Genomic DNA, 26,559 nt, shown 5'->3' on the forward strand with positions numbered 1-26,559 from the left:
GCTTTTAGCCTTTGCCAGGTACACTAAACATTTTGTAACAGTCCCTATACATGTCTCATGGAACATTCCAGAAGGCACATCCTCTTCATATCAACCTCCAACATGCTGTGGGACTTTACAATCAACTTTGGAGAATCCATACTTTATAAAATTGACATTTATTAGCAGGTTTTATATTCACAATACTGGATTAAGAAAAATATACAAATTTGTTAAAGTTCATGATAAACAACCTGATTTCTGCTTCGGGTACTTATAACTGTGTATTAAAACTACAAATTTTGATGAGTTGTGTTGGCAACTAACAATAGGAAGATTTAAATCCTAGAGTTCTGAAATGTAAGGTATATTTACTGTAATATAAAACTTCATGTAGTCACTGAAAACATGCATTTTATTGTTACCCTTTAGTATATATTCTGCTTCTGATCTTAATAGAATTTTGCTTTTCTTGTTGCATTTACATGTGAAAAAAAGCGAGATCCCAAGAGTACAAGAGATTTTTCTACACTTGGTGAGGGGTAGAACTCAGACCCAATTTGAACTTGTCATACTGCCTGCCAAATTGACTTCTCCTTCTAACATCCCTGAGGGCACCATCATTCTGCTGATTACCCAGGATCAAAATGTCAGTCTTCCTGGGTGTGTCCCTTTCCCCAACCTCCCATATTAAATCCCTCTCCATATTAGGTCCTGCAGGTCGTCCCTTGAGCTCTCTCTTACACCTATTCTATCCTCCTTATTCTACTGCCACCAACATCATTTATTCTCCTGTGATTGAAGGAAAGGCTTGAGGTCAAGGAGTGTATACACTTGCCTTGGGTATGTCTCCTCCTTGGGGTTGTGGTGGTGAGGTGCGCTGGAGAGGTACGAGAGAATGAGGTGTTTGGGTTTCCTGGCCTGAGTCCATGCCATCTCACCCTGTCTCTCTCTACTCCTTTAACATGACTTACAGAACCTGGGAAACCTGGTCTCAGCACAGTGTACTTATTTACCATTGCCAGCCTCCTTTTCTTAGTAGAGTATCAGAACATCTGATTCAGAGGGCTCTTTGAAAGGTTGCCTTCTCCTCAGGACAAGGGAACCAAAGACCAATGGACCATCTAAGCATTCTTAACTCAGCTTTATTTTACCTAGAAATAAGGAGAATGCTTTGCTAGGGAGAATGGGATTACTTCTCCCTAAGAAACAGTTGTAGATTTTGGTGTTGGGTAGATAAGAATCCAGATCCAGGATGTGTTGACCTCAGTTGTGATGCATCCTCTTAGGGTAAGTCTATGAATCCCATCACACAACGTAGTCCACATAAAGGGTCCTTTACTTTTGTGGAAGATCAGTCCTGAAAGAGACTCCTTCTGAGGAGATGGGAGTTTAAGTGACAAAAGTTTCAAGAAACCTGGTTAATTTATTCAAAATATGAGTGCAGAAGCTCATAATTCAGCTATTCTTTGAACATAACCTTTTTTGTGTAGAACACTTACCATATTATAATGACTTGTTTACTTGTCTCTTCTCTGCCTGGGTTCAAATTCTGACCCCGACAATGACTAGCTGTGGGCCATGGGTAAGCTGTTTAACTGTGCTATGCTTCAGTTTCCACACCTCCGCAAAGTGATGATAGCACCTACCTCACAGAAGATTATGAAGATTAAATTCAGTGTGAATTTAAATTTTTCTCCCTAAGACCTGGTACCATGTCTGACTCGTGGGTACTCAGTAATTATTTGTGAATTATTTTAGTGTCAAATTTTTCTGTAAACTTCTTTGGAAGGCTGATTTTAAAGAATTTCTTTGCCGAATTACAAACTAAGTTTTGGGAGGAGAATTTGGCCAAAAGATACTTTTCTATTTAGTCAGATGGAACTGAAGATAAGGTCTGTCTGTAAAGAGAAGTTGAAACCAGATAAATGTTTTGAATATTTTATGACTACACTTGTGAAACGTTAGGATGTCTCCATTCCCACATTTGGGTGGGTTCTTAGAATTGCCTTCTGTGTCCCACCCAGGATGGCTGAAGTTGATTTGAATTTCCTCCCAGAAGGTGTGGACTTTGGTCACTAGATACTTTTTGTTGTCTTGCTTCCCCTGGCATGGTCACCCTCTAATATCGCAAGTATTTGGAGCCCATATCCTTTATTGGACATGCTAGTACACATTGTCTTAGGACATTTGGGGTGGACATGGTTTGTCATTTACTTACTGTAGGTTCATTTTAGATTTTAAGTGGCCATAGCTGTTGTTGGGGAAGGACAGAGTCTCATTTTTCTTTCCCTCATAGGAACGTGTAAGAATGGTGAACTGTAAGAACTGTAAGAATGGTGATTGATAGGTCTAAAATTATGTTTGTTCCACATGTTTAGAAATGTCATTTCTGAAAGGGAAGGTGTTGAATAGTCTTCTCTGGAGATCTTTAAAAATAGCAGTGTTTTTCACTTGATTGGGGTATGAAAAGGAGGTCTTGGGGGGCTATGAAATGGCTTCTGCTTCTGAAGTTGGAATTATTTGAACTTTAGTTTGAATGCACGTTTGAAAATTACGTGTTAAAAGTATGGCAGAATATTCTGTGGCAGGTTAGTCTATTCAGAGGATAGGACTGAGATCAGGCCAGGGATGCAGGAACACGAAAAGCATACTTCAGTTCAGAAACCAGAAGAGAAGGATAGAGGACAGTTACAGGAGTAAAAGCACCAGGTCTCAGGCAAGACAGTAGGCATATTTGGCATTGCAAGTCCAATTAAGTGGGTCTGGCCAAGAGGAAGTATAATAGTTACTGTCATTGCCATTATAATATTGCACATGTGAGTCTTAAAACAGCACACGTTTATTCTCCAGGTCATTAGTCAGGTGCAAGACTTACCCGGCTAAAATGAACTTCTCCATCTAGAAGTCTCACCGGCATCTCAAACTTAACATGTCCTACCTAAATGGAGCTCCTTCCTTTCAACCCAAAGCTGCTTCTCCTCCTGTCTTCCCCATCTCATCAAATATCAGTTCCATTCTGGAGTTGCTCACGTCAAAAACTGTGGACTCATCTTCAACTCCTCTTTCTCATAAGCCTCAGTCAGAAAATCTAGTTGGCCCTGCCTTCAAAATTATATAATCAGTCTGATTATTTCTCACTGTCTGTAGTTTGGATTCTTATAGTAGCATGTTAAACTGGTTTTGCTTTTTCTACTCATGTCCCATTTTAATGTATCTCAGCATAACAGCCAGAGTGATCCTGCTAACATGTAAGCCAAATCTGTCGCTTTGCTCTTCATAGCCAGTTGGCCCATCTTACTCAGAATCAAAGCCAAATACCTTCTGGTGGCCTAACAGGCAGGCAGGCCTGTCACTCTGGCCCCCCAGAGTGATGTCGCTTGTCTACCTCATAGGCTGTTTGGAGCAGTACAAAGTTTCCTACCTGCCCATAGCCAAGGGTCATCCTTGGTTGCGGAGGCAGATTTCAGGTCAAATAAGGACGCCTGGTTCTTCCACATTCTCTGGTTTACCTCTGCCTTCTTCCAACCCCACTGTGATAGCCACAAGTCTGAGTGGAGGGGCTTTTCCTGCCTGACTCAGAAAGTTGATAGAGATTTCCCCACAGGGTTCCATGCTCCCTAAACCAGGGACAAGCCCAGGGACATTTTCTGGTGCTGCTGCTCTTGTACCCAGTCAGGCCAGTAACGGAAGCAGCCGCTGCTACTGAAATACAAACCAGTCGTTGGGGTTTGCAGAGGGGGCAGATGTTCTTAGGAAAAAGGGGTGGAAGGGAGTGGTTCCTATTTTATGTTAACCACATCAGTCTTCCAGTCTTCCAACATCTTTCTGCTCAATTGGCCACACTCCTGGGGATTTTTTGCAGGAAACAAACATCTTTGCAAGCAACTGTTCCTTGCTGTTGAATTCAGCAGCTGGTAATGAGGTGAAGGATGCAGACAAAGCCTTTCCTTAAGGGATGTCAGAGCGGGCTCAGTGAGGTATGCATCCCCTTGCACTGTGCTTGGTACCTAGAGGTTCAATGTATGTTTATTGTACTGAAATGACAAATTTTAAAAAGTTAATGAACATCCAGTTGATAAATTAGTCACACACAAATAAGGTCTAGATAACACATTCCTTACTATCACTGGAATTCAATATCAGTGTAACCAAGGGAACTAAAAGGGGGCTAAGATGGTTCAAGCGTCTTTTAGGACATCTGAGGTGGCGGTGGGGTTGATGTGTTTTGCTTTTGTCTGATAGGTCATTGCTTGTGAGCAGCAGTATGACTCCTCCTATGACGCTCGGTGTGACGTCTGGTCCTTGGGGATCACAGCTATTGAACTGGGGGATGGAGACCCTCCCCTCTTTGACATGCATCCTGTGAAAACGCTTTTTAAGATTCCAAGGTAGGACACAAGATGGCGCTCTTGGCTCATTAGTTCTTTGCGAAAGAGGTTGGTTAAGAGGGATGATAAGTAGTTGGTAAACAATTTCTGGCCGAACCTGAGAAAGCCTGATTGTAAAATGTGTTTCTTTTGGGGGAATTTAGGAGGAGTGGAGGAGGAAAGAGGACGGATATTCCCGAAAGACAGCATATCCCAAAGAAAAATAGGACCGTGTTTTAACCGTTGCATATATTTTCAGTACTCTGATTTTTCTGAGATACTCGTCTATTGTGCTTTTCACAAGAGGACTAAAAATGCAATTTTGGATTAAATAATCTGAGTACCGGTGTTTTCTTTTTAATTATATAATCACATCTGGTCATTTTGTTTGAACCTTTCTCGAGTATTCAGGAAAATTTGGGGATGAAAAAAATGTGTATTATATTTTCATATCCACTCAGAGCAGCACTAAAAAAAAATCAGAAAAGTGAATCAGTTATAAGACCTTCTCTCTGTCCCCTGATTTCCATCTCAATGGGACGTTGTGCTGAAAGAGGTCCGTTTGGAGGGCATTTAAATGCCAGTATATTTTCCATTGTATGTATTCATTAGGGGTTTTTACAAGAGGGTTGGTTGTTTGTCTTTCATCGGAATCAGGCTGCTGTTTGGCTGCTTAAGCCTCTAGTTACTGAAAACGAAGCAGTCACGGAGCTCTGTCCTGGCCAGGTTGCAGATTAAGAGATTTATACCCTCCACATTTCTCTTTCAAAGGAAGACTCTGGGCGGGCTGGAGCAGGAGCCGGAGCCCAGCCGGAGCCGTTCAACTACTTTAACAATGCGAGTGTTAACCTTTCCTTATCTGCACAATCACACAGCCTTTAAAAATTTCTCCTGATTGCAATTTGCATTTCTGATTAGGTCTATTTATATGCAGATGAGGCTCTGTGGTGTTCATCATCATAATGTTATCGTTTTATACCTAATCCAGATGTGAACAACCACCCACCATTATTCCAAAAATGATTCCCACCCAAGTCAGGGTTGGTCTTTTGCCTTTTCCAAAGTACAAAAACAAGTCCAGGCAATTAGAAAAACAGACAAAGCGACTGACTTCCAAAATTAATAGTCTGGTGATCATTCAAAACGATGTAAGAGCAGGACCAAAAACAGTATTGTATGCAGTAATATGTCAGAAAATGAGAAATGGTGGCTGGGATGATTTGTGTGTGTGCTTTGATTTTTTACAAATCATTTACTTTTCACTGTTCATTTACTGGGACCACATAATTTCCCAAAGATCAGAATTAAGGTTTGGCTTCTGATTAGCAAGACATATGTACTTTTGATAAGAGATCATCTTCTTGGGTGTATCTTTTTCTTTCTTTCTTTTAAGTATATGTTTGTGTACAGACCACCTGTACAAAAATTTCATAGGGTGGTAAATGTGAGGCAGCTTAGAAGGGGTGTGTGTGCGTGTGTGTGTGTGTGTGTGTGCGTGTGTGCGCGTGCGTGTGTGCGTGTGTGTGTGTGTGTGTGTGTGTGTGTTTAAATAGACTTCATCTCCAGTGACTCTTTTGAGCTTGCTTTGTGCCCAGCCAAGTCTCTGGTCTCTAGTAATCTCTGCACCTGACTTCTTCCATCTTGGGAGAAGCTTCCAGATTTGAAACACAAATAACCAAGCCCCCCCAATCCCCACCCCCCTGCAAGCTTTTAGACAGGGTGAACCCCAGGAACAAGACAATTGCTAGAAAAAGATCTTAGGGGCAAGAAGGATTCTTACCCTAACATAGGTTGATACTTTTTCTCCTAATGTAACCTGCCCTTTTACCATCTCTTGGTTCCTGCCCAAGTGATGAATCAGATTGAACTAGGTAATGTCAACAGTAATCAGTCAGCAGATCCTTAGTGAGATTATATGTGCTGAACACTTGAGGTTGTCCCAACCTTAACAGCCAACTTGACATTTGTGGGCAGGAGGGATACAGGTTTGAAAAAAAAAAAAAAAAAGCGTTATTGTATATACTGCATAGCTTTTTATACTCATCAAATTATTTACTTAAAAATTACCCTGTCAATTAGAATCATGTAGTTCTCTTATGAAGTATTGTGGATTGACCAAGCACGTATGTGTGTGTGTACTATTTTAATTTTGAGTGCTAAAAATGTACATTTTCTCAGAAAAGCTCTTTGATGGAGAGTGAAGAAATTAAGCATTTACATATTTTAAATAGGCATTCATATTATTTACCGTGTGTTTCATGGGGTTCTTTCTCTCTCTCTCTCATTCTCTCAGCATTTCCTTCCCTGATGGGAGAAAAGAAAATGACAAGTAATGACAAAAATCCTTTGAATCCGTTTGGCTTCTGATTTTTTTTTCCTCTTTGGTTATGAGTGTTGTAGGTGTTCTGGAATTCCCTTCAGTTAAGCAATGAGGTCCATTTCAGAGTATTCTAGGACCAGAACACTGCATGTAGCTTCCTCCTTTGCCTCTTCCCTTTACAACCTTCTTTACTGGTAATAAATTGAGTAAATTACCAAAATAAGGGAAGAAAAGAAACCCTTTACTGAGTTAGGGAAGACATGACTTTCACAGGTTACAAAGGACTTAGGAATTAGTGAAGAGCTGGTTACATATGAGGTGAGAGCCTCAGATGTCAACAAAGCAGATAATTACATAGGTTCCCTGGACACTGTCAGGAAATATGAAGCAAGACCTGCTTGGATATGGTTGATTTGCCTGCACACAGGTCTCCTTGCTCTTCCCTTCTCTGCCTCCATTTCTTTTGGAGCACCTTCCCCTTTCTTTTGACCTTCACGTTAGAAGATGACACATGGAGTAATCGTGACCTGTCTTTGAAACACTGCGTGACTTGAAGCCTTTCCTACGTCACAAACACACAGAAATTATCAGCTGATTGTGACAGCATCCACTATTTGCTGAACCTGTCAGCATGTGTCATCTTGTCTAATGCCTTTGCTCCAAAAAAAGTCACCCCTCTTCGACAGTCGCTGCTCTGTCTGCTGCTATTTTTCTCTAGGAGTTAGAGGAAAAGAATCAAAACCGTTTCTCTGGGCATCAGTGGATTTGACAACACCTCTCTGATGACTCTCTCCTAAGGACTCCTTTAAAATTTCAAAGGCTTAGAAGGATCTTGCAGAGGGGCACCTGGGTGACTCAGTCTGCCTTTGGCTCAGGGCGTGATCCCGGAGTTCTGGGATCGAGCCCCACATCAGGCTCCTCTGCTGGGTGCCTGCTTCTTCCTCTCCCACTCCCCCTGCTTGTGTTCCCTCTCTAGCTGGCTGTCTCTCTTTCTGTCAAATAAATTAAAAAAAAAAAAAAAAAAGAAGGATCTTGCAGATGACCTGGATATTTTTTCAGTTAAAAGGAGATCTGTTTCATAGGTGTAATTGCAAAAACCCATAGAGTTAGGAGAAGTATACAATTATGTTTTTCTCTTGGCAACCAGGTATCTTTCCTTAGCTTGGAATCTTTGGCTAATGACCTCTTTGACCTCCATAGATGGGAGTCAGAAAGGCAACGGGGACCAGTGTGAGTGTGTTTGTTGGACAAGGACTAAGAGCTGTGTTGCCTGCCCATTTATTCGGGACCAGATAGAGGCTGACTCTGTCCACTGTCTTATCATACATCGAGTACTTCCACTTCATTCCTTGTGGAAAAACTCAGAATGTTTTCAAGATTCCTAGTCAAAATGTCTTTGGCTGGGAGTGGATGGGATAGAATGGCCTGAATATTCCAGTCCCTGAAGCCAGTGATTTTCCCTTTCTAATGAGAAGTTTCCCTGCAGTACATTGAAAAAAGAAGAATTCATGATAATTACCAGTTCATATTAGGGCTTGTTTGCATCACCAAACTTAGGTTGTTCCAAACTGTACCCAAACTGTGCATTATTTTCCTAAGGCTGCCACAACGAATTACCACAAATTTGGTGGCTTTAAGTAACACAAATATATTGTCTCACAGTTCTAGAGACCAGAGGTCCAAAATCAAAATGTTGGCAGAGCCATGCTCTAGAGGAGACTCCTTCCTTGCCCCTTCCAAGTCCTGGTTATTTCTGTTATCCTTGGTTTGTGGCAGCATCATCCCCATCTCCACCTCCATTTTCATGTGGCTTTCTTCTCTGTCTCTCGGTGTCTTATTTTCTGTCATGTCCTAGAAAGACACTTGTTACTGGTTTAGAAAAACCCATCCTAGTCCAGAATGATCTCATCTCAAATCTGCAGAAGACCCTTATCTCAAATGAGGTCACATTCTGAGGTTCCAGTGGACAGTCTTCTGGGGGCCACAGTTCAACCCACTATACCATCAACTTTCATGTTTTCTAAATTCCCTGAGAAACTAATTTGGGGCAAAATCTAGGATAGCTAGCTAAATGATGATGGAAGAATAATAATAGCTTAGATTTGTTGAGTGCTAACTATGTGGCAGGCGTGGTGCTATGTGCTTCACAAATATAAATGCCTCAATCCCTACAGTGACCCTGTGAGGTAGACACCATTACCACCCCTTTTTTTTTTTCTGGGGGGAGAAAACAGGAAGCCCAGGGAAAGAGCCCCTGGTTATGCACCCCTGGAGGAAAATGGTTTGAATCTGAGAACTTTGACTCCAAAGCCCACATGTTTTGCGACTACAGTCGATCCTTGGACAGCAGTGGCACCAACCCTCTGCGGTTGAAAATCTGTATTTAACTTTTGAGTCTCCCCAAACAGAACTACTAATAGCCTGCTGTTGACCGGAAGCCTGACAGATAACATAAACAGTTAACACATATTTTGTAGGTTCTATGTATTATGTACTGTGTTCTTACAATAAAGTAAGCAAGAGAAAATGTTGTTAAGAAAATCTAAAGGAAGAAAAGTACATTTATAGCACTGTACTGTGTTTACTGAAAAAAAAATTCTACCTGTAAATAGACCCACTCAGTTCAAGCCCATGTTGTTCAAGGGTCAACTGTACATTGAAAAGTTAAAGCCCCTCTTAAGTTATATTTATTTATTGATGAATTATGAGTTAAGCACTAAGGGGACTGGAGTATACAGAAATAAATGGGATATCCTAATCTTTAAAAAGCTTATAATCCAGCATCATTCTTCCTACTCCCAATTTAAACTGCCCCTATAAACCAGAGAGTTAGAATTTTACTAACATCAATGATTGTGTCAACCATGAAATTGAAGAGCAGAAATCAAGAGTGTCATCACAGGTGAACACAGGTCTTCCTTGGCTCATTGATTGATTTATGACCCCCAAACCAAAAATCCCTTCGTTCTCCAAACTCCCTTTTAGGTAACTGCCTTCTAGTTCCTAATTTGGAACACTTAAGACGAGTGTTTGAACTAAAGAATTGTAGAACATATGTTATGTAAAAGCAGAGAGGCATTTCAGGTTATCATTATTGGTACGCAGAAGTTCCTGTCCCATCCTACCCTCCTTGGAAGACCTGCACCTTGCCACATCAGGGCTACGTCTGGTACAGCCAGAATCTCCTCCCCCTTCACCTTCCTCTAATTTTTTTTTAGTTAGGAAAAGCTCACTTTGGTTCTGGGGTAAGTGGAAATCTGTTTCCGGCATCCTCTCATGCATTCTGTCATGGAAACTATTTTAAATGATTGTTTAGGAGCAGACAATGTAACACCTAAAGTTCTCACTTTGGGTGCATTATTAGACTCTCGTGGCCAAGTAGAGTTTTATGGTTGAGTCTGAGGACTTAGTCTGTCCCTAGAACTTTATGCTTATGGAAAAAAGCTGTCTAAGCTGTAAACTATCCATTCACAAAAGTGTTTTGGGACACAATCTGCTGGGAATTTGGAGATGCCTATGCCCTCTAACCTAGGACATCTCTAACTGTGCATTCTGAATTAGGCTCCAGCTGAGTGCTTGAGTTGTAAGGCAGGGTTTGTTGTTTGTTTTTCTCTCAAGAAGAACACAGTTTTACTGTATTCTCCCCTATTCATTGTCAAAGGTGAAAAGGGCAGAAGTTGGATAGCAAAAAAAGACGAATGAGGAGGAGAAATCAAGAAGGGTACTTTTGGGGTTCCTGGATGATATGGGTGGTGGGCTCAGAAGAGGTAAATTCCCAGTTGAAATATTTGTGAATTTAATTGAAAGGTTTCCTCAGGGACCCGGTGCCTACAATTGACTCTTGTTCTGAAACAGAATCCTTGAGTTGAATTTTCATCAAATTTCATCTGAATTTCTATCATTTTTAAAGTTAAAGATTCTTTTTATTCCGACTTTACTAATTCACAAGCCAAATTGTTCCTACGTGGGAAGCCTGCTCCTCAGCTGCGAGAGGATGCAGAGGCAGCAGGGAGCCCTGAGTCACCAGTAATTGTCTTACTATTACAGAATTGTCACAGGACATTTTCCCTTAGGGCTGTGAAATATAAAGGAAAGAAATTAAAACTAAACTATTGTTGTTGAAGTGTAATGAGTGAGGGGGGTGGGTGTTTAATGGCACAGTAAGGCTAGATTTCCCCCGGGGAATTTTGGTTTCTCTTCACCAACCCAGGTCACTTAGCTATTGGCCTTTTGAGCAACGAACCTTCACAATCTCGGCTTCACTCAAAAAGCTAGAAGAGCTAGAAGAATTAGCATCATTTAGCATTTATTGAGTGCCTAACAGAAAAAAAGTTTTCAAATACTCCAGTGGAAAAACAGTAGTCTTTTATGAGTCTTTTTCTTTCTTTGGGAGATTTCTAGTCCCATTTTTAGTGGATTGTGGTCCCTATCCCTCAGGATGCCTTAGGGGTGCCCCTTCTCCCCCTGGAGTCTCCTCTCCATTTCCTTGGGAACACAGTAGCTGGAGGCAGCTGGAAGAAATGCCCTAGAAGCCTTCCACTCTGTGAAACATGTTTCCAAACTCTTTTTTAATTTGAGTTGAGCAGCTGGGGCTGTTAGTTCTTGTGGAGGTGCAGCTTGTTGCCCCCCTGAATCTTGGCAGGCAGGGAGAGTTCAGCTCTACAAAGTTTCATTTGGGGATCAGGTGGCAAAGCAGAAGCATGCCTTCAGGGACTGCCAGTCCCTATCCATGTTGGCTAAGAGGCTGATCCAGGGAGAAGGAAAAGGCCCGAGAATGAGAGGTGTTGATTTACAGCACTACCCATGCTTTCTCCCTCATTACCCTGATTTCATTATTTTGGCACCACTTACTTTGGCTAATTGCAACTTAGCTCCTAAGTGATGGAGAGATGGGCAAAGAGGGTAGACAAGGAAACAGAGCTCAAAATAGTACCAAAGGGTTTGAAGTACCCTAGTTTCCTCTTGATTCCAGAAAAAAACTAGGGACTAAAGGTGAGGAATATTTATAAACTGCCTTCATAGGTTGGCATAGTGGTAGGGTAGGGGCAACACAAGGATGACGAGAGATAAGGTAGTAGTTTGGAGGAAGGCTTTTCACAGCAGAAGCTTTCCTTTCCAGGAGAATCTTAGAGGCAGATGAATCCAGTATCATCAGAAAGATAATGTAGTGTAGTGGTCAAACATTGGTGTATCAGTTATTTACTGGTATGTAACAAACCACCCCCAAACTTAGTTGTTTAAAGCAGTAATCATTTATTATTTCTCATGAGTCTGTCAGGTCTCAGGGTGGTTCTGTGGATCATGGCTGGGCTTACTCATGCATCTGTGGTTAGGCTGGGGCTGGTTGGTCTAGAATGGCCTTGGCTAGGATGACTTGGCTCTGCTCCATGAGGTTTCTCATCCTCTAGTAGGCTAGCCAGGGCTGTTCTCACATTGGTGACCCAGTTTTAAGCATAGATACAGGAAGGGGTAGAAAATTGGCCCATTTTTGCAATCAGTTTACCACAGATAAGTTGTCTACATTCAGTCTGTGTGGGTTCACATACCAGCTTTACCACCTTCAAACTGTATGAACTTGATGAAGTTACTTAATGTCTCTGTACTTCAGGCTCCTCCGTGGTAAAATGGAGATGTGAATACTATCACCTTCACAGAATTGTTGTGAGCAGTTAATAAACGTAAAGTGCTCGGAACAGTTCATAGTAAGCATTTGATTTTTGCTGGGTGCTCCCAAAGAAAAAAATCTCAAGGGTATAGTTGTATTGTAAGGCATTTGCTTTCCCTTGTAGCTCAAGAATTGAAAACTTCTATTCAAAAGAGCCACCCTGAGATCAATCATTTGAAAGTTTAACTAAGTGATTGATTGATGACTGCATGGGGAATTGAAAGAGAAGGCTGATTTTCAGTAAATCCTTACTACTTCTGCACCTGTCTGAAGGACTCTGCCATGAATATCCATTGTCACAACTCCTTTGTTAATAGACACACTCCTAAGAGATATGGGCTCTCCCCCTGCCCCCATACACACCTGTGATGTGATGACAGGAACTGTCCATTAGGAAGCAGAGCTGGCCTTAGTCTCCACTCCCAGTGTGTCTACAATGAGTGGTGATGCTGTCAACCTCTGAAGAGAGCTGAGGCCACAGTGCTTTTCCTTTCTTATCAATTCCATCTTTGTGGTGGCTTTGTGCTTTGTGGATGAATTGTGTGATGGGGATTTGGCTGCCTCCCCCTACAGGGTCCCTTTAGCTCCCTTGATAGGTACAAACTTCCCCCAGGTTCTGGAAATTTCTTGTTCCCGGGTAAAGGGACAGGAGTAGGAGTTCTTGGCAGCACTGAGTCTAGATTCGGCTCCATTTTGCTTCCATTTTTTTCCACCAAAGAGAATGACTTTTTTCTAGCCCAGCCTGGAAAAGCTAAAAACATTGGCAACTGGAGATAGAAACCCAAGCCAGTCAAGGGGATTGTAAGGAGAGCACTTAGTTGTTTAAGTGAGTTCAGGTTTCTTGGCTGGGAGGAGTGATAGCCCAGGTACTGAGAGAATATACAGGTAAGACTGTTGACCCACTGTCAGTGATCTTGGAAGAATTCTGCAGAACAGGAACAGAGTTCAAGGAGTGGAAAGGGGAGGATGTGCTATAATTCTTCAAAAAAGGGAAGAAGGCAGAATCTGCAAATTACCACCTGGTGAGCTTGACTTTCCTTATGGACTAATTACTAAGATTTTTTTTTCTTTTCCTTGAATAGTTTGTGAATTCTTAGAAGAAAAAGTTGTGATCACTAGGAGTTAGCATGGGTTCACTAAAAGTAAGACATGTCAGATTAATGTTCTTATTTGGCATTAAGGCAAGACTGGTACAAAATGGAGAGTGTTTTAGACATAGTATATTTGTAATTTTGCCTTTAGGTAAAATCTGTTGTGATATCTTTGTGGCCACAATGGAGAAACATAAGGCTAGAGAATGGTGGTAGTGATGGATCATACCCAAGAAAGATCGTAATAAGGAATGCTGGATAATGGTGCAACATAGCAAAGGAAGTCCTAGAGGCCTTGCTGACCACTCTGCCTATTGAATGTTTTAAAATCTGTAGTGAGTTGGAGGACATTGGTAGCCTATTGGTCGCATTCATGGAAGGGTAGCTGGTATGTTGCATGACAGACTTGGAACCCCAAAAGATCTCAGTTGTCAAGAACAATGGGGGTTTCTAACAAACAACTCAGAAACCCTGGTGAGCTCTACCAGCTGACAGCCATGGCTTCATAATCCACAGGGGGGAAATGAATTTAATTGTGGCTGTAAGTCCAATAGGAGTCAAAGCAGTTAACTGTGGGGTTAACATAAGGTTTAATAGCCAGAACAAACACCACCCCCACCCCCACATTGGCTGTGTCCCAGTCAGAGCCGCTTTGGAGTGATGGCTTCATTTTGGGTACCATACTCAAACTGTTACAAGAGAGTCCTACCCAGGCAGAGTCTAATGGGCCTGCGCTGGCATTTCAAACTGGGATGGACACTTGGGTGCTGTTTCTGGTCCTGCTCTGTTACCAGCCCATCATTTCACCCTTCAGAGGTACAGAAATGGCACCATCCTTAAGCAGAATGTTTTACACTCAACTGGGCATATATAAACTATTTTCTTCAGTTTCCTCCCTATATTCTGAAGGGGCTCAGTACAAAGTAATGTGAGTAGTCACCCAACTGTAGGGATGGTCTCTACAGCAGTTCCCTATAGCAGAGTCTCACCCAGGACAGGGTTCCTCAGTTTTAGCTATAGGTTAGAATCCTCTGGGAGCTTTAAACAATACCAGCACCTGGAAACCACTCCCCAGAGATTCCAGTATAATTGATCTGGGGTTAAGAGCAGCATTTCTATTAATATATATTTAACTTACACAGATACATATTTGTAATAACATGCCTATTGTTTTATATTTCAAAGTTTCCCCAGATGATTCTCAGATCAATTTTTTTAACATTTTATTTTAAAGTAATCTCTAATGTGGGGCTCGAACTCACAACACTGAAATCAAGAGTCACATGCTCCACCAACTGAGCCAGCCAGGCGCCCCTCGCCAGATGATTCTAAGGTGCAACCAGGGTTGAGAAAAACCCTGCCCAGAAATAACCATTAGACTGTTGTTTGTTTATTTATATTTCAAAGCTATAATCTCTGCTGGGAATTCTGGTTCCTGCCTTCTCCATCCCCACACTGTGGTTGAGAATTGAGAAATGACAGATGATACAGATGAGACTGTATTGCATATTATGAAGAATGTAAAAGTAGAAAAGAGAATTCCTGCAGAATAGTCAACCATGACTGCTTTGGACTGAATTGTGGTGTGTCCCCCCACAAAAAGGTACCTTAACGTTCTGACCCTCCAGTATCTCAATATGAGCTTATTTGGAAAATGGGGTTGCTGCAGATGTAATTAATTAAGTTAGAATGAGGTCATACTGGAGCAGAGTGGGCCCTTCATCTAACAGGACTGTCATCCTTATGTGAAGAGGGAATTTAGATATGGACACATACACAGAAACACATGAGGACAGAGACACACAGGAAGGCAGCAGCACTGCCACAAGCCGAGGAATGCCTAGGCCACCAGAAGCTGGAGGAGGCAAGGAAAAGAGCCTCTCCAAGAGGCTTCAGAGGGAGTATGGCCCTGCTAACACTTTGATTTTGGACTTCTGGCCTCTGGAATTCTGAGGGAATGAATTTCTATTGTTTTTTTTTTTTTTAAGATTTTATTTATTTATTCGACAGAGAGACAGCCAGCGTGAGAGGGAACACAGCAGGGGAGTGGGAGAGGAAGAAGCAGGCTCCCAGCGGAGGAGCCCGATGTGGGACTCGATCCTGGAACGGCAGGATCATGCCCTGAACCGAAGGCAGACGCTTAACGACTGCGCTACCCAGGCGCCCCTGAATTTCTATTGTTTTAAGCCATCTAGTTTGTGGTATTTTGTAATGATAGCCCTAGGAAACAAATACAGTGACTTTATATAGTTTTGAGTCTATTGCTCCTGGAGCACTGCCAAGGGCATGATTAAGGATGGGGAGTTGGACGTGGAAGGGAGGTGCTCTGCCTAGGAGAGTCCTGGGGGTAGGGAAGGGTTAGATTGGCCAACCTAATGTGCCTAGCAGGACTCAGTGTACTTCTAGATAGGAAGTGAAGAGGTTCCTCTTCTCCCTTGTTCTAGACCACTGAGCCAAGAACTCCTTTCCTCATCTGACCTGTCTGGGCAGGGAAGACACCCTTCCTTCCACAGTGTTCGGTGTGGAAGGAGAGCTCTGCATTTTTTTCTTTGAGTTCGCCCCCAGACTCAGGTCTTCTGGAATGGAATGTGGAATGAAAGGAGATTGTTCTTACCTGTCAGTTAGCCATCTCAGAACAAAGGAGACTGCATGGTACAAATAGTACGTGGGCATTCAGAAGTAGCTGTGGTGGCCTGAGACAGGTGCTGTGAGGTTAAGGTAGGTTTCCCAAGAAATCCAGATGTCCACCTGAGCAAGGCCAGGCACTGTGGAGTATGATCCAAGGAACATTACCATCTGTTTCTCATGTCTTCAAGGGCCTTCATGACTGCACAGAGGGCAGGTGGGCATCTCAGGATTGTGCTTCGTACTGGCTTAAGATATGGGTATTGATCTCCACCAGGCCTCACCCGGGTTTTGTTCTTTAGCTTTAACAAACATGTGGCCAGTTTAGGGAATAGTGAGGCACACGGGATGGGGTAGGGGGGTTCCTCCTGAACCCTGCCACCTTATTGCTTCTTCTGTATCTGAACCCTCGGCTCCCACTTACTTTGGTGTTTTTTTTTTTTTTTTTTTAAAGAGCACTGGCATGGGGAGAGGGCAGAATCTTAAGCAGGCTCCTTGCCCAGCATGGAGCCTGTTGTGGGGATTGATCTCATGACCATTAGATCATGATCTGAACCGAAATCAGGAGTGGGATGCTTAATCGACTGAGCCACCCAGGTGCCCCAGGCCTTATATTGTTGCAAATCCTGTCTCTGCTCTCTGGACTGCCGATCCCTCCTCCCTCTCTTTCTATACCACCTTTCCCTCGGGCTGGAAGCTCCTGCATGCATGCTACATTACTCATAATTCTTGATGGTATGGCCTCTTCTGCAGTCCACACCTAGCTCTGATGAAAGTATCCCTTTCTTTCCTTCTTCCTCCCAGAAGAGCGAGGGGATGGGAAGCATAGTACCTGAAGGGCTGAGGAGGTGTTTGAAATTGATCACCTCTAGGCCACCAAGTCACAAGGATCCTGGCTAATTTGGAAATTTCTGGAAGCCATTCAACATCTGCATGATAATACTGCTTTATATTTATGTGTTTCTAATGTCTTCAGGCTCAACTCCAAAATAACAAGATCTGAGCTGCACATCCCCCGTGTTAACTTCTTATTGCTGCTGTAACAAATTATCACAAACTTGGTGGTTTGAAACAACACAAATTATTATCTTATAGTTTCAAAAGTCAGAGGTCTGACCTGGATCTCACTGGGCTAAAATCAAGGAGTCATCAGGGCTCACTTCCATTCTGGACGGCCTAAGGGAAAATCCATTTTCTTGCCTCACCCAGCCCACATTCCTTGGCTCATGTCTCCTTCCTCCATCATCAAAGTCAGCAGTGGCTGGTCAAGTCTTCCTCACATTTCATCAATCTGACACTCTTCTGCCTCCCTCTTCTCGATTTAAGGATCCTGGTGGTTACGCTGCCCCCACCCAGGTAATCCCCAGCAATCTTCCTATCTTAAGCTCAGGTGATTAGCACCTGTAATTCCGTCTGCAACCTTACTTCTCCCTTGCCATATTACCTATTTACAGATTCTGGAGATTAGGACATGGACATCTTTGGGGTCCATTATGCCGTCTACAGTAACCCCCAAGGTATTGCCCAGAAATTTTTAGAAATCCTCAAGGGTGTCATTTGTGCCCATAGCCATTTTGAGCTGCCATCATTATATGGCCTCTGCCTTCTTATTTCTTTCCTGCTGGCTCTTCTTTGCCCTCATACGTTGCCCACTCAGGCACCATCAGAACACCCCTGCTTGTGGGGCTGCTGGTTCTGATTACTCTCAAAGCTTCCAATTTCAGGATGTCAAAGCACTGAGTTCTACTCAGAAGAAGGGAAGTAAGCCCTTTCCTCAGCTCCGAGCCACACTGTCAGTTGGGTCCCTGAGCAACTCTATTTGTGCCCAGAGCCTCCCCATTTTGGTCAGCTTCTGACCCTCCTCTCTTGTCAGTAGCATCAAATCCCTAAGTAAAGCAGTTCCTTCTATTTTTGTTATTTTTAAAAATCAGTCCAAGGAGCCAGAGAGGGAACAAACCCATACCACTTCCTCCACTTTCTTCCACACTTCCCCTGCCCCAGACCTCACCCTCTTGGCCTCATCAGTTACTTATATACTCATTCATGTCAACATAACTTAAGGGAGAAGAGGAATAAAGGTGAGATACTGACTGTTTCAGTGGTCTCCGACATGGGAGGCTACAAAATAATCCATCAGAGTGCAGGGAGGAATTCTGTTTATTTTTTATCTAAAAAACAAGGAATAAATTATGCTTTCCTCTTACTATGTATGAAGTTCAACACTGGTGGGTTCACCTAGTCTATACATTGGATGGTTTTGTCTGGTTGGTCTGCAGATGAATCATGAGGGAGTTCCATCTAGGGGCTGAGGAGACCCCACTGTAGGTTCAATTTTAGAATCCTGAAAAGCACTGAAGTTCTTTGTTAAGTGGTTATATGGCAAATGCCATCAACTTTCAGCTAAATAGATCTTCACAAAGTGGACCAGTGGCTTTAAAAGATTTCTTCCAAGAAACCTCAGATTGAATCTAATTCTAATGCAAGCACAAGTGAGCAACAGAAAAAATGGTTGAGATTATGAAACTTGTCCTCCTAGACAAGCTCCTCATCAGCCACATCAGGCTAAAAACAATGACAAGCTAATCATATTTGCCAGGAAATAATTTTTAAAAATTCAAAATTACCATGAAGACTACCTGAACTATGGATTTATGTTTACTACTGTTAATGATGAACCTCTTCCTTAGTGTATATCATGCAGGAAGTTATTAGTATGACACCATCAAAACTCTACAACCTTAACTGCAGAATGTTTTTTTTTAATTTAAATTTAATTAATTAACATATAGTGTACTATTAGTTTCAGAGGCAGAGGTCAGTGATTCATCAGTCTTATATAACACCCAGTGCTCATTACATCACATGACCTCCTTAATGCCCATCACCCACTTACCCCATCTCCCTACCCACCTCCCCTTCAGCAACCCTCAGTTTGTTTCCTATAGTTAAGAGTCTCTCATGGTTTGTCTCCCTCTCTGATTTTGTCTTATTTTATTTTTCCTTCCCTTCCCCTACGATCCTCTATTTTGTTTCTTAAATTCCGCATATGAGTGAGATCATATGATAATTGTCTTTCTCTGATTGACTTATTATTTCGCTTAGCATAATACCCCCAGTTCCATCCACGTTGTTGCAAATGGTAAGACTTTTTTGATGGCTGAGTAATATTCCAGTGTGTGTGTGTGTGTGTGTGTGTGTGTGTGTGTGTGTGTGTATACCGCATCTTTATCCATTCATCTGTCAATAGATATCTGGGCTCTTTCCATAGTTTGGCTATTGTGGACATTACTGCTATAAACATTGGGGTGCATGTGCCCTTTCCGATCACTATTTTTGTATCCTTTGGGTAAATACCTAGTAGTGCAATTGCTGGGTCATAAGGTAGCTCTGTTTTTAACTTTTTGAGGAACCTCCATACTGTTTTCCAGAGTGGCTGCACCAGCTTGCATTCCTACCAACAGTGTAAGAGGGTTCCCCTTTCTCTACATCCTTGCCAACATTTGTTGTTTCCTGACTTGTTAATTTTAGCCATTCTGACTGGTGTGAGTTGGAATCTCATTGTGGTTTTGATTTGTATTTCCCTGATGCCAGGTGTTGTGGAGCATTTTTTCATGCATCTGTTTAACTGCAGAATGTTTTGGGTAATGTTAAAAAATGTTATTTCATCTCATCCATTTTTAAATTTAGTAACACTTGTACACAACTGATAGGAAAGGAAATTGTTATTAGAGGGTGCACTCAAAAATTTCTTACTGGTAAAATGTGTAATCAAAAAAAAAAATAGAGATCCCAGTCCAAACCAGTAGCTTTGGGCCCCATTTCAGCCACTGTAAATAGTTCTTTTACAATTGTTTGTTATTTTAGAATTGAGCATTGAGGGCTTAAAAGAGTTATGGTTTGGTCCAAGACATCCAAGACATATAGTTAATACAAACTAGTAAGTGGCAGGGACTGAGCTTCAAAGCATCTGTAAGCTCCCCATGATTGAATACAAAATGGACTGTTTTTGGGAAGATGGTGGTTGTGTTCAATGGGTTGAATTATATTCCTCAAAAAAGGTATGTTGAAGTCCTAACCCTCAGTACTTTAGAATGTGACCTTATTCAGAAATAGTGTCTTGACAGGGATAATTAAGTTGAAATGAGATCATTAGGGTAGACCCTAATCCATTGATTGGTATCCTTATAAAAAGGGGTTAATTTGGTCACAGAGAGACATACAGAGGGAAGACAGTAGAGATACAACAGAGAGAACACCACGTGAAGATTGGAGTTATGCTGGGAAGCCATGGAACATCTGGGGCTACCACAGGCTGGAAAAGGCAAGGAAGAATCCTTCCCCTACAGGTTTCAGAGGGTGCATGGTCCTACTGACACCTTGACTTTGGACTTCTAGCCTCTTGTGAAACAAGAAATTTCTGTTCTAAGCCAGTTTGTGGTACTTTGTTATGGCAGACCTAGGAAACTAATACAGTGGCTTATAGCTCTGAAAGGGGTCCAGGACCCAAAAACATTTGAAATCACTGATATATATAATCCAATGCAACTACAAGCAGAGGGAGAAGCCTAGAGGCTGGGAGTGAATTTCCTTAGGTGATATGGCTAATTAAGAGAGGTACATGACTGAGTCCCACACATTCTGACTCCTAAGTTCAGCTTCAGTGGCAGGAGAGCTAAATGTGGGGAGATTGGCCTGTCCCCTTCATCACTAGATTTGGTGTCAGTCCTGCTTTGGTGGTCTACCGTGATCTGGCACAACTCACTGTTCTTCTAATGACTTTAAACGAACAAATGGAAGGTGTGTTGCATCTTTGCCTTGATGATGATGGCTTCCCTAGAGATCATAATCCTTCTTCTTGCCCCAACCTTCACATCCTTCCCAAAGTTCACATGTTGGCACTTCTGTCTATTAAAAAGGAAAAAAACAAACCAGTTGTAACTATATATGTGTATCAACAAGGAAAGAGTTCATTGGCTTGGTAAGGATACACTATCCAACTGGAAAGTGGTTGAAAAAAAATTAATGTACCTGGCACAAAATTACAAGTAAGGAAAGAATGACCGCAGGGTAAAAAAGTTTGCCAAACAAGTTTGGCAAAATGTAAGAGCTTCCTAATTAAAACTATTTCAGGTCTTTAGGAGCATGTGTGTAAATACTGACCTACTTAAAAATGGGGTTTGAGCTGATGGTTAGAACTAATTCATTCAATCATTTGGTAAGTATTTATTAAGTGTATCCTGTGATCAGGCACTGTATCAGACACAGCAGTAAACAAAACAAACTCCCTGTCCTCATGGAGTTTATATTTTAAAGGGGGAAGAGAAATAATAAAAAAAGTATATACTATGCTAGGTGGTGATAGGTGTCGGAACTAAAGAAAGTAAAGTGGGATAAAGGGAATAGAGAGTGACAGCTGGGGAGAGATTTACTATCATATAATGTGCTGAGAGAAGGCCTCTCTGATAAGGTAAAGGGAAGCATCTAAAAGGAGTGAGGGAGCAAGCCATGCCTAGGGAAAGAGTAAGAGCAAAGGCCCTGAAGTAGGAAGGAGGAGGGCACATTTTAGGGATGGTAAGGAGGCCAAGGCAGCTGGAACACAGAGAAAGGGAGAGAGGTAGGAGATGATGGAGGAGAGAGAGAGCTGGGGGACAGACCATGTAAGGCCTTAAGTCCTCCATATGATTTTTGATTTTTCTATGAATGAGATAGAAAGCTGTTATGAGTTTGGAGTAGTGAAGTGACATGAAGTGACTTCTGTTTAAAGATCTTCTGGATACTATGTGGAGAATGGAATGCTAGTGAATAGGACGGGGGTGGTAGGAGTAGAGGAAGAGAGACAGGTAAGAGGTTCTTACCTGTAATAATCCAGGTAAGAGAGAATGGCAGCTTGGATCAAGGTGAGGGTGGTGAGAGCTATTGGATTATGGATATAATTTGAAGGCAGAGTTGATAGGATTGCTGATGGATTGGCTATAGCACATGAGAAAAAAAAGGGGACATAGTAAAAATTTCAAGGTTGTTGGCTGGAGAAACTAGAAAGTAGGAGTTGCCATTTTCTGAGGTAGGGATGATTGTGGGAAGAGATGATGTTTTGGGGGACAGGGCAGGAATCAAGAGGTTTGTCTCAGACATTAATTTTGAGATGAAAATTTGTCATCCAAGTGGAGATAATGAGTAAGCAATGAGACACAGGAGTCTGGAATTTCGTGGAGACATCTGGACTGGAGGCATAAACGTAAGAGTCATCAGAATGTACATGATATTTAATCTCATGGGTCTAGTAGTCTTTACCCTGGCAGTAGATGTAGATGAAGAAGGTAAGAGGTCCTGAAGCTAGTCCCACATTTAGATATGGAAAAAATGGAGAGAAACTGGAAAGGAATTTGAGAAGCAGTGGCCGTTGAGGCAAGAGAACAACTGGAAAAGGGTGGTGTTCCAGAAGCCAAAGAAGGAGTTGAAAGAGAATGATCAACTGTATCAAGTGCTCCTGAGTCAAGTAAGACAGAAATTGAGAATTGACTAGTAGAGTGGTGGCAGAGAATTTGCAGCCACCTTGAAACCATCATTCTGACATTCCGGGATTTGAATCCCAGATCTGCCACCTGTTGGTTGTGTGATTTGGCATAAGTTATTTGAATTCTCTTAGCTGAGATAATATCAACATTACTGGGTGCTATGAGGGAAAAAAATGATGTGGCAAAGTGCCCTAGCATGCAGTTGGTACTCAATAAATAGCAGCTACTATTATTACTTCTGTCACATGCACTTACAAGGATAAATACAATGAAAATTGGGAAGAGGATGTTTGTTGATTTGACATTTAGGAGACCTAAGGTGACGGCCTGATTTTGCAGGAGAGTAATGGCAGGATGAGGACCAGAAGCCAGTGGCAAAAGTTAAGCTGTAAGTGGATTTGAGGGCAGTGAGCACAGCTTGGCAGTGAAAGGGCCTGTCATGTGGGTAAATCAGGTTAGGCAGAAGGGCAAGTGGAGGGAAGAAAATGAAGATAAGTGAGAGGAGATCATTGGTGAGGGCAGGGTTTAAAAAAGCCTTCCTAAGATTTTACGGATTCATATTTAGAATGCTGTGATTATAAACCAGAAAGCCATTGGGTTTTGCTGTCATATCAGGACTCAATCTCTTTATTTAACTTTTTTCCTCCTGATGGAGGGCTCTTTTGTCCTCATCTCCCAAAGTCTTCCGCTGGTTGGAGATAGACACTTAAAGAATATGTAGCTCCTCTAGATTTTTAAGTCTTGGCCTCAATTTCAGAGAACTATGAATTCTTTGCCTATAAATCATACCACTGGAGACTAACACTCTGAAAAGATTCATGCATTCCAAAAAGATTCTAAAAGAAAGCACTTTTATGTATAGCTTGGAAGGTACATGTGATAAAAACCTACAGCATATGTACATTTGGAAGTAACTATAGCATGGCTAGGGCCAAAATCAGCAAATTAGACAGAGACCCAGGTCTCCATGCCAAGATGTAGGAGGTCATAAGCAGAGGGCAGTCAAGGTTAGGTGAGGTAGGGGCCTGGAAACAAAGTGAAGGAGCTGACAAGTCAGAGAGAGGTCAAAACCAGGAGCATCAAGGTAGATGGAAATAGGCAGGGAGTTAAAGGACTTTAGCCCCCTGGTTGGATTATGGTCCAGGTAATGCCAGGCTTAGTAGCTTGAACAAAATCTGTGATTCTGTTGAAAGTTTACTTTTAGCTTCCACTCTTACACCTTGGTTTCTCTCTTCTCTCATTAGGTATCCATCTCTCCATCATTTGGCTCATTCCCAAAAGTAATTAAAACCATTTTCAAAAACACAAACTATGCAACCAGATGAAATATGTAAGGAAAGGAATTTTGCACAAATAGAAAACAAAGATAGAGAAAAGATTAAGCCAAGGCGAGGTTGATAAACAAAATGCACACCTTAATTTCTTACTCATTCATGGACTGCCCATTTGCTTCTGAGCTTCCTAGCTGCCAAGCCAAAAAGCAAAATACATTCAGTTACACAGTTTATAAAGAAAAATTCAGTCAAAATTAATAAAACAGCACAGCTCACATGTATAGCTTTCTGGTGGGTTGGCCTAATACAAGATTAATTTTTGGATTTTATAGAGATATAGATTGAATGCCCACCTTGGCTATAAAAATGCATTGAAAGTCAATAAAGCATTTAGTTTTAATTTTTAAACTTACTTTAATCTATGTAATCCATTTCCTGGTGTTCTACCAGAGTTAAACAAATGGATTTCTAGGTAACTGATCGATTTGGTTTATTGCTGGTTATAAACTAACTATATTTTTGTAGTATATCTATAGGAAGTTGTGACTCTTTTAGAATACTTTTAAGTAATAATTCTTTAAAAAAATTTTTTTTAAAGAGTTTGTTCTTTGAGAGAGAGCATGTGCACACACACGGGCCTGAGTAAGGGGGTTGGGGTAGAGACAGAGGCAGAGAATCTCAAGCAGACTCCGCTCTGAGTTTGGGGCCTGACCCGGGACTCAGTCTCACAACCCATGAGATTATGACTCTTGAGATTATGACCTGAGCTGAAACCAAGAGCCACTTAACTGACTGAGCCACCCAGGGGCCCCCCTTAAGTAATTCTTTCTATGGCTCATCTATTTCTTAATAGTGTTTTTGTTTAAAAAAAAGCGCTCTGTGTATAGAAGTATGCTTACCATCTTTTTTTCTGTCATGAAGGTAATGGAGGGACTGATACAAGTGAGGGAAGGAAGGCCCAGGTTTTAGGGAAGCATCATAACAAGTAGGAATCTCTAATGAGTTCATACCACCTAGTTTATGACAGATTCTCATCCATGGAGTCAGACATTAAAGGAAGGTCTATACAGCTTTAAACAGTCTTATATAGTTCTTAGCAGGTTTCTTCTGATGGTAGTAATGTAAAATAGTGGACAATGGACAGAGTGTTTGAAAGAAGGAATTCTAATGGAAACTGCTCAGAGTATTAAATATTGAGTAATATGTGGTTATGTGCTTAAGCCTTTGCTTTCCTATATAATAATTCATTCAATTTATTGAACATTGAACTATTTGTGACTCTGCTACAAACTTGGGGACTGGAGGGGATGAGGAGATAAATTTTAAAATGTAATGCACTCTCCCTGCCCTTCAGTCTTACAGTAATCTAGTTGGAAAGACATATGAAACAGGTAAATAATGTCAGTATATAAAGAGTACTAAATGAGCAATCCTCAGATGGAAAGAACATATTTACAATATACATAACATAAAAAAATTAATGTCCATAATATATAAAGAACCCCTTCAAATAAGTAAGAAAAAAGGAGAAAGATATAAATTGGCATTCTACAGAAGAAATATAAGTGGCCATTGAAAACCTGAAAATGTACTCAAAATGTTCAAATCACTATACATAAAAATCAAGAAAATGTAAAATAAAACAATGGAACACACTTGAGCTGCTTCAAAGGGACACATAAGTTACCTGAATCAGGCTCGGCTGAGGGCTCAAGGTGGGGCAGTTCTGTAGGGTGTGAGCTGGGGAGTTGCTGTTTGCTCATGTGGTTGTGTATCTCACAGGCTGCTTCTTGATGTGAGAGACTCCTACCTCATGGAGTGTGAGTCTGGTGTTTAAAGATGTGTACTTATGACAGTGCCCCCAAACATTTCATCTTGATCTCCAGAGACAGCCTGAGAAAACGTCTGCTGAGTTGTCCATATTTGGAGTGAGTGTGTAGGTCTCCAAAGTAGCTATTCTTCAGAGATCTTCAGAGTAATTTTGACTCTACATGGTTTTCACCTTACCGCTTTAGAACCTGCACTTACCCTGAACTCCCAGATAATGTGATTTCACTAAGCCATTTTTGTTTCACTGGTAACACTGAGAAAAACTGCTAATAACAGGTGTTGTTAAGAATGTGAGGAAACAAGCACTAACACCCTTCATGGGACTACTGGTAAACACTTTTGGAGGGCAACTTGATAGTATCAAAATCTGAAAACAAAACAAACAAACGAAAAAACAATCCACTTCGGCACAATAGTTCCACTCTGAGCAATCCATCTATGGACAGACCGCAAAAGTTCATGATGAATGTTCATTGCTGCAGTTTCTGTCTTAGGAGAAACTGTCTGTCGGGAGGACAATGGCTAAACAGTTATGATATATACAGTCTATGGAGTAACATGCATCCATTAAAAAAAATGTGTAGATCTGTATGTCCCAACCTGGAAAGATTTCAAAAATAGACATTCTTGAACTTTAGTGTGCATTAGAATCAGTTGTAGGATTGTTAAAAGACAGATTTCAGGGCTTATTCCCTGAGTTTCTGATTCAGGAGGTCTGGTGTTGGGGCCATGGTGGAAGAATTTGTATTTCTAAACAAGTTTCATGTGGTAATGATGCAGCTGGTCTGGGGTCCACACTTTGAGAACAACTGTTCCAAAAACTCAGTACTAAATGGAAAAAATCAAGTTGCAGTTTATTATGTACAGTATGGTCCCAGTTACTATGGATC

General features: G+C 41.5%; 1 protein-coding gene across 2 annotated transcripts in view; it reads left to right on the forward strand.

The window, feature by feature from the left end:
- Positions 1-26,559, forward strand: part of MYO3B (myosin IIIB) — a 428,494-nt gene that overhangs the window by 81,429 nt on the left and 320,506 nt on the right. For both annotated transcript variants that reach the window (XM_087861309.1, XM_087861314.1), the window contains one exon: positions 4,225-4,370. In XM_087861309.1, coding sequence (XP_087717435.1) covers positions 4,225-4,370 — 146 coding nt within the window. The remainder of the gene's footprint in view (positions 1-4,224; positions 4,371-26,559) is intronic.

Source organism: Ursus americanus, chromosome 1 (assembly GCF_024610735.1).
Source record: "Ursus americanus isolate L20-20 chromosome 1, mUrsAme1.1.p, whole genome shotgun sequence".
Classification (NCBI taxonomy): Eukaryota; Metazoa; Chordata; class Mammalia; order Carnivora; family Ursidae; genus Ursus; species Ursus americanus.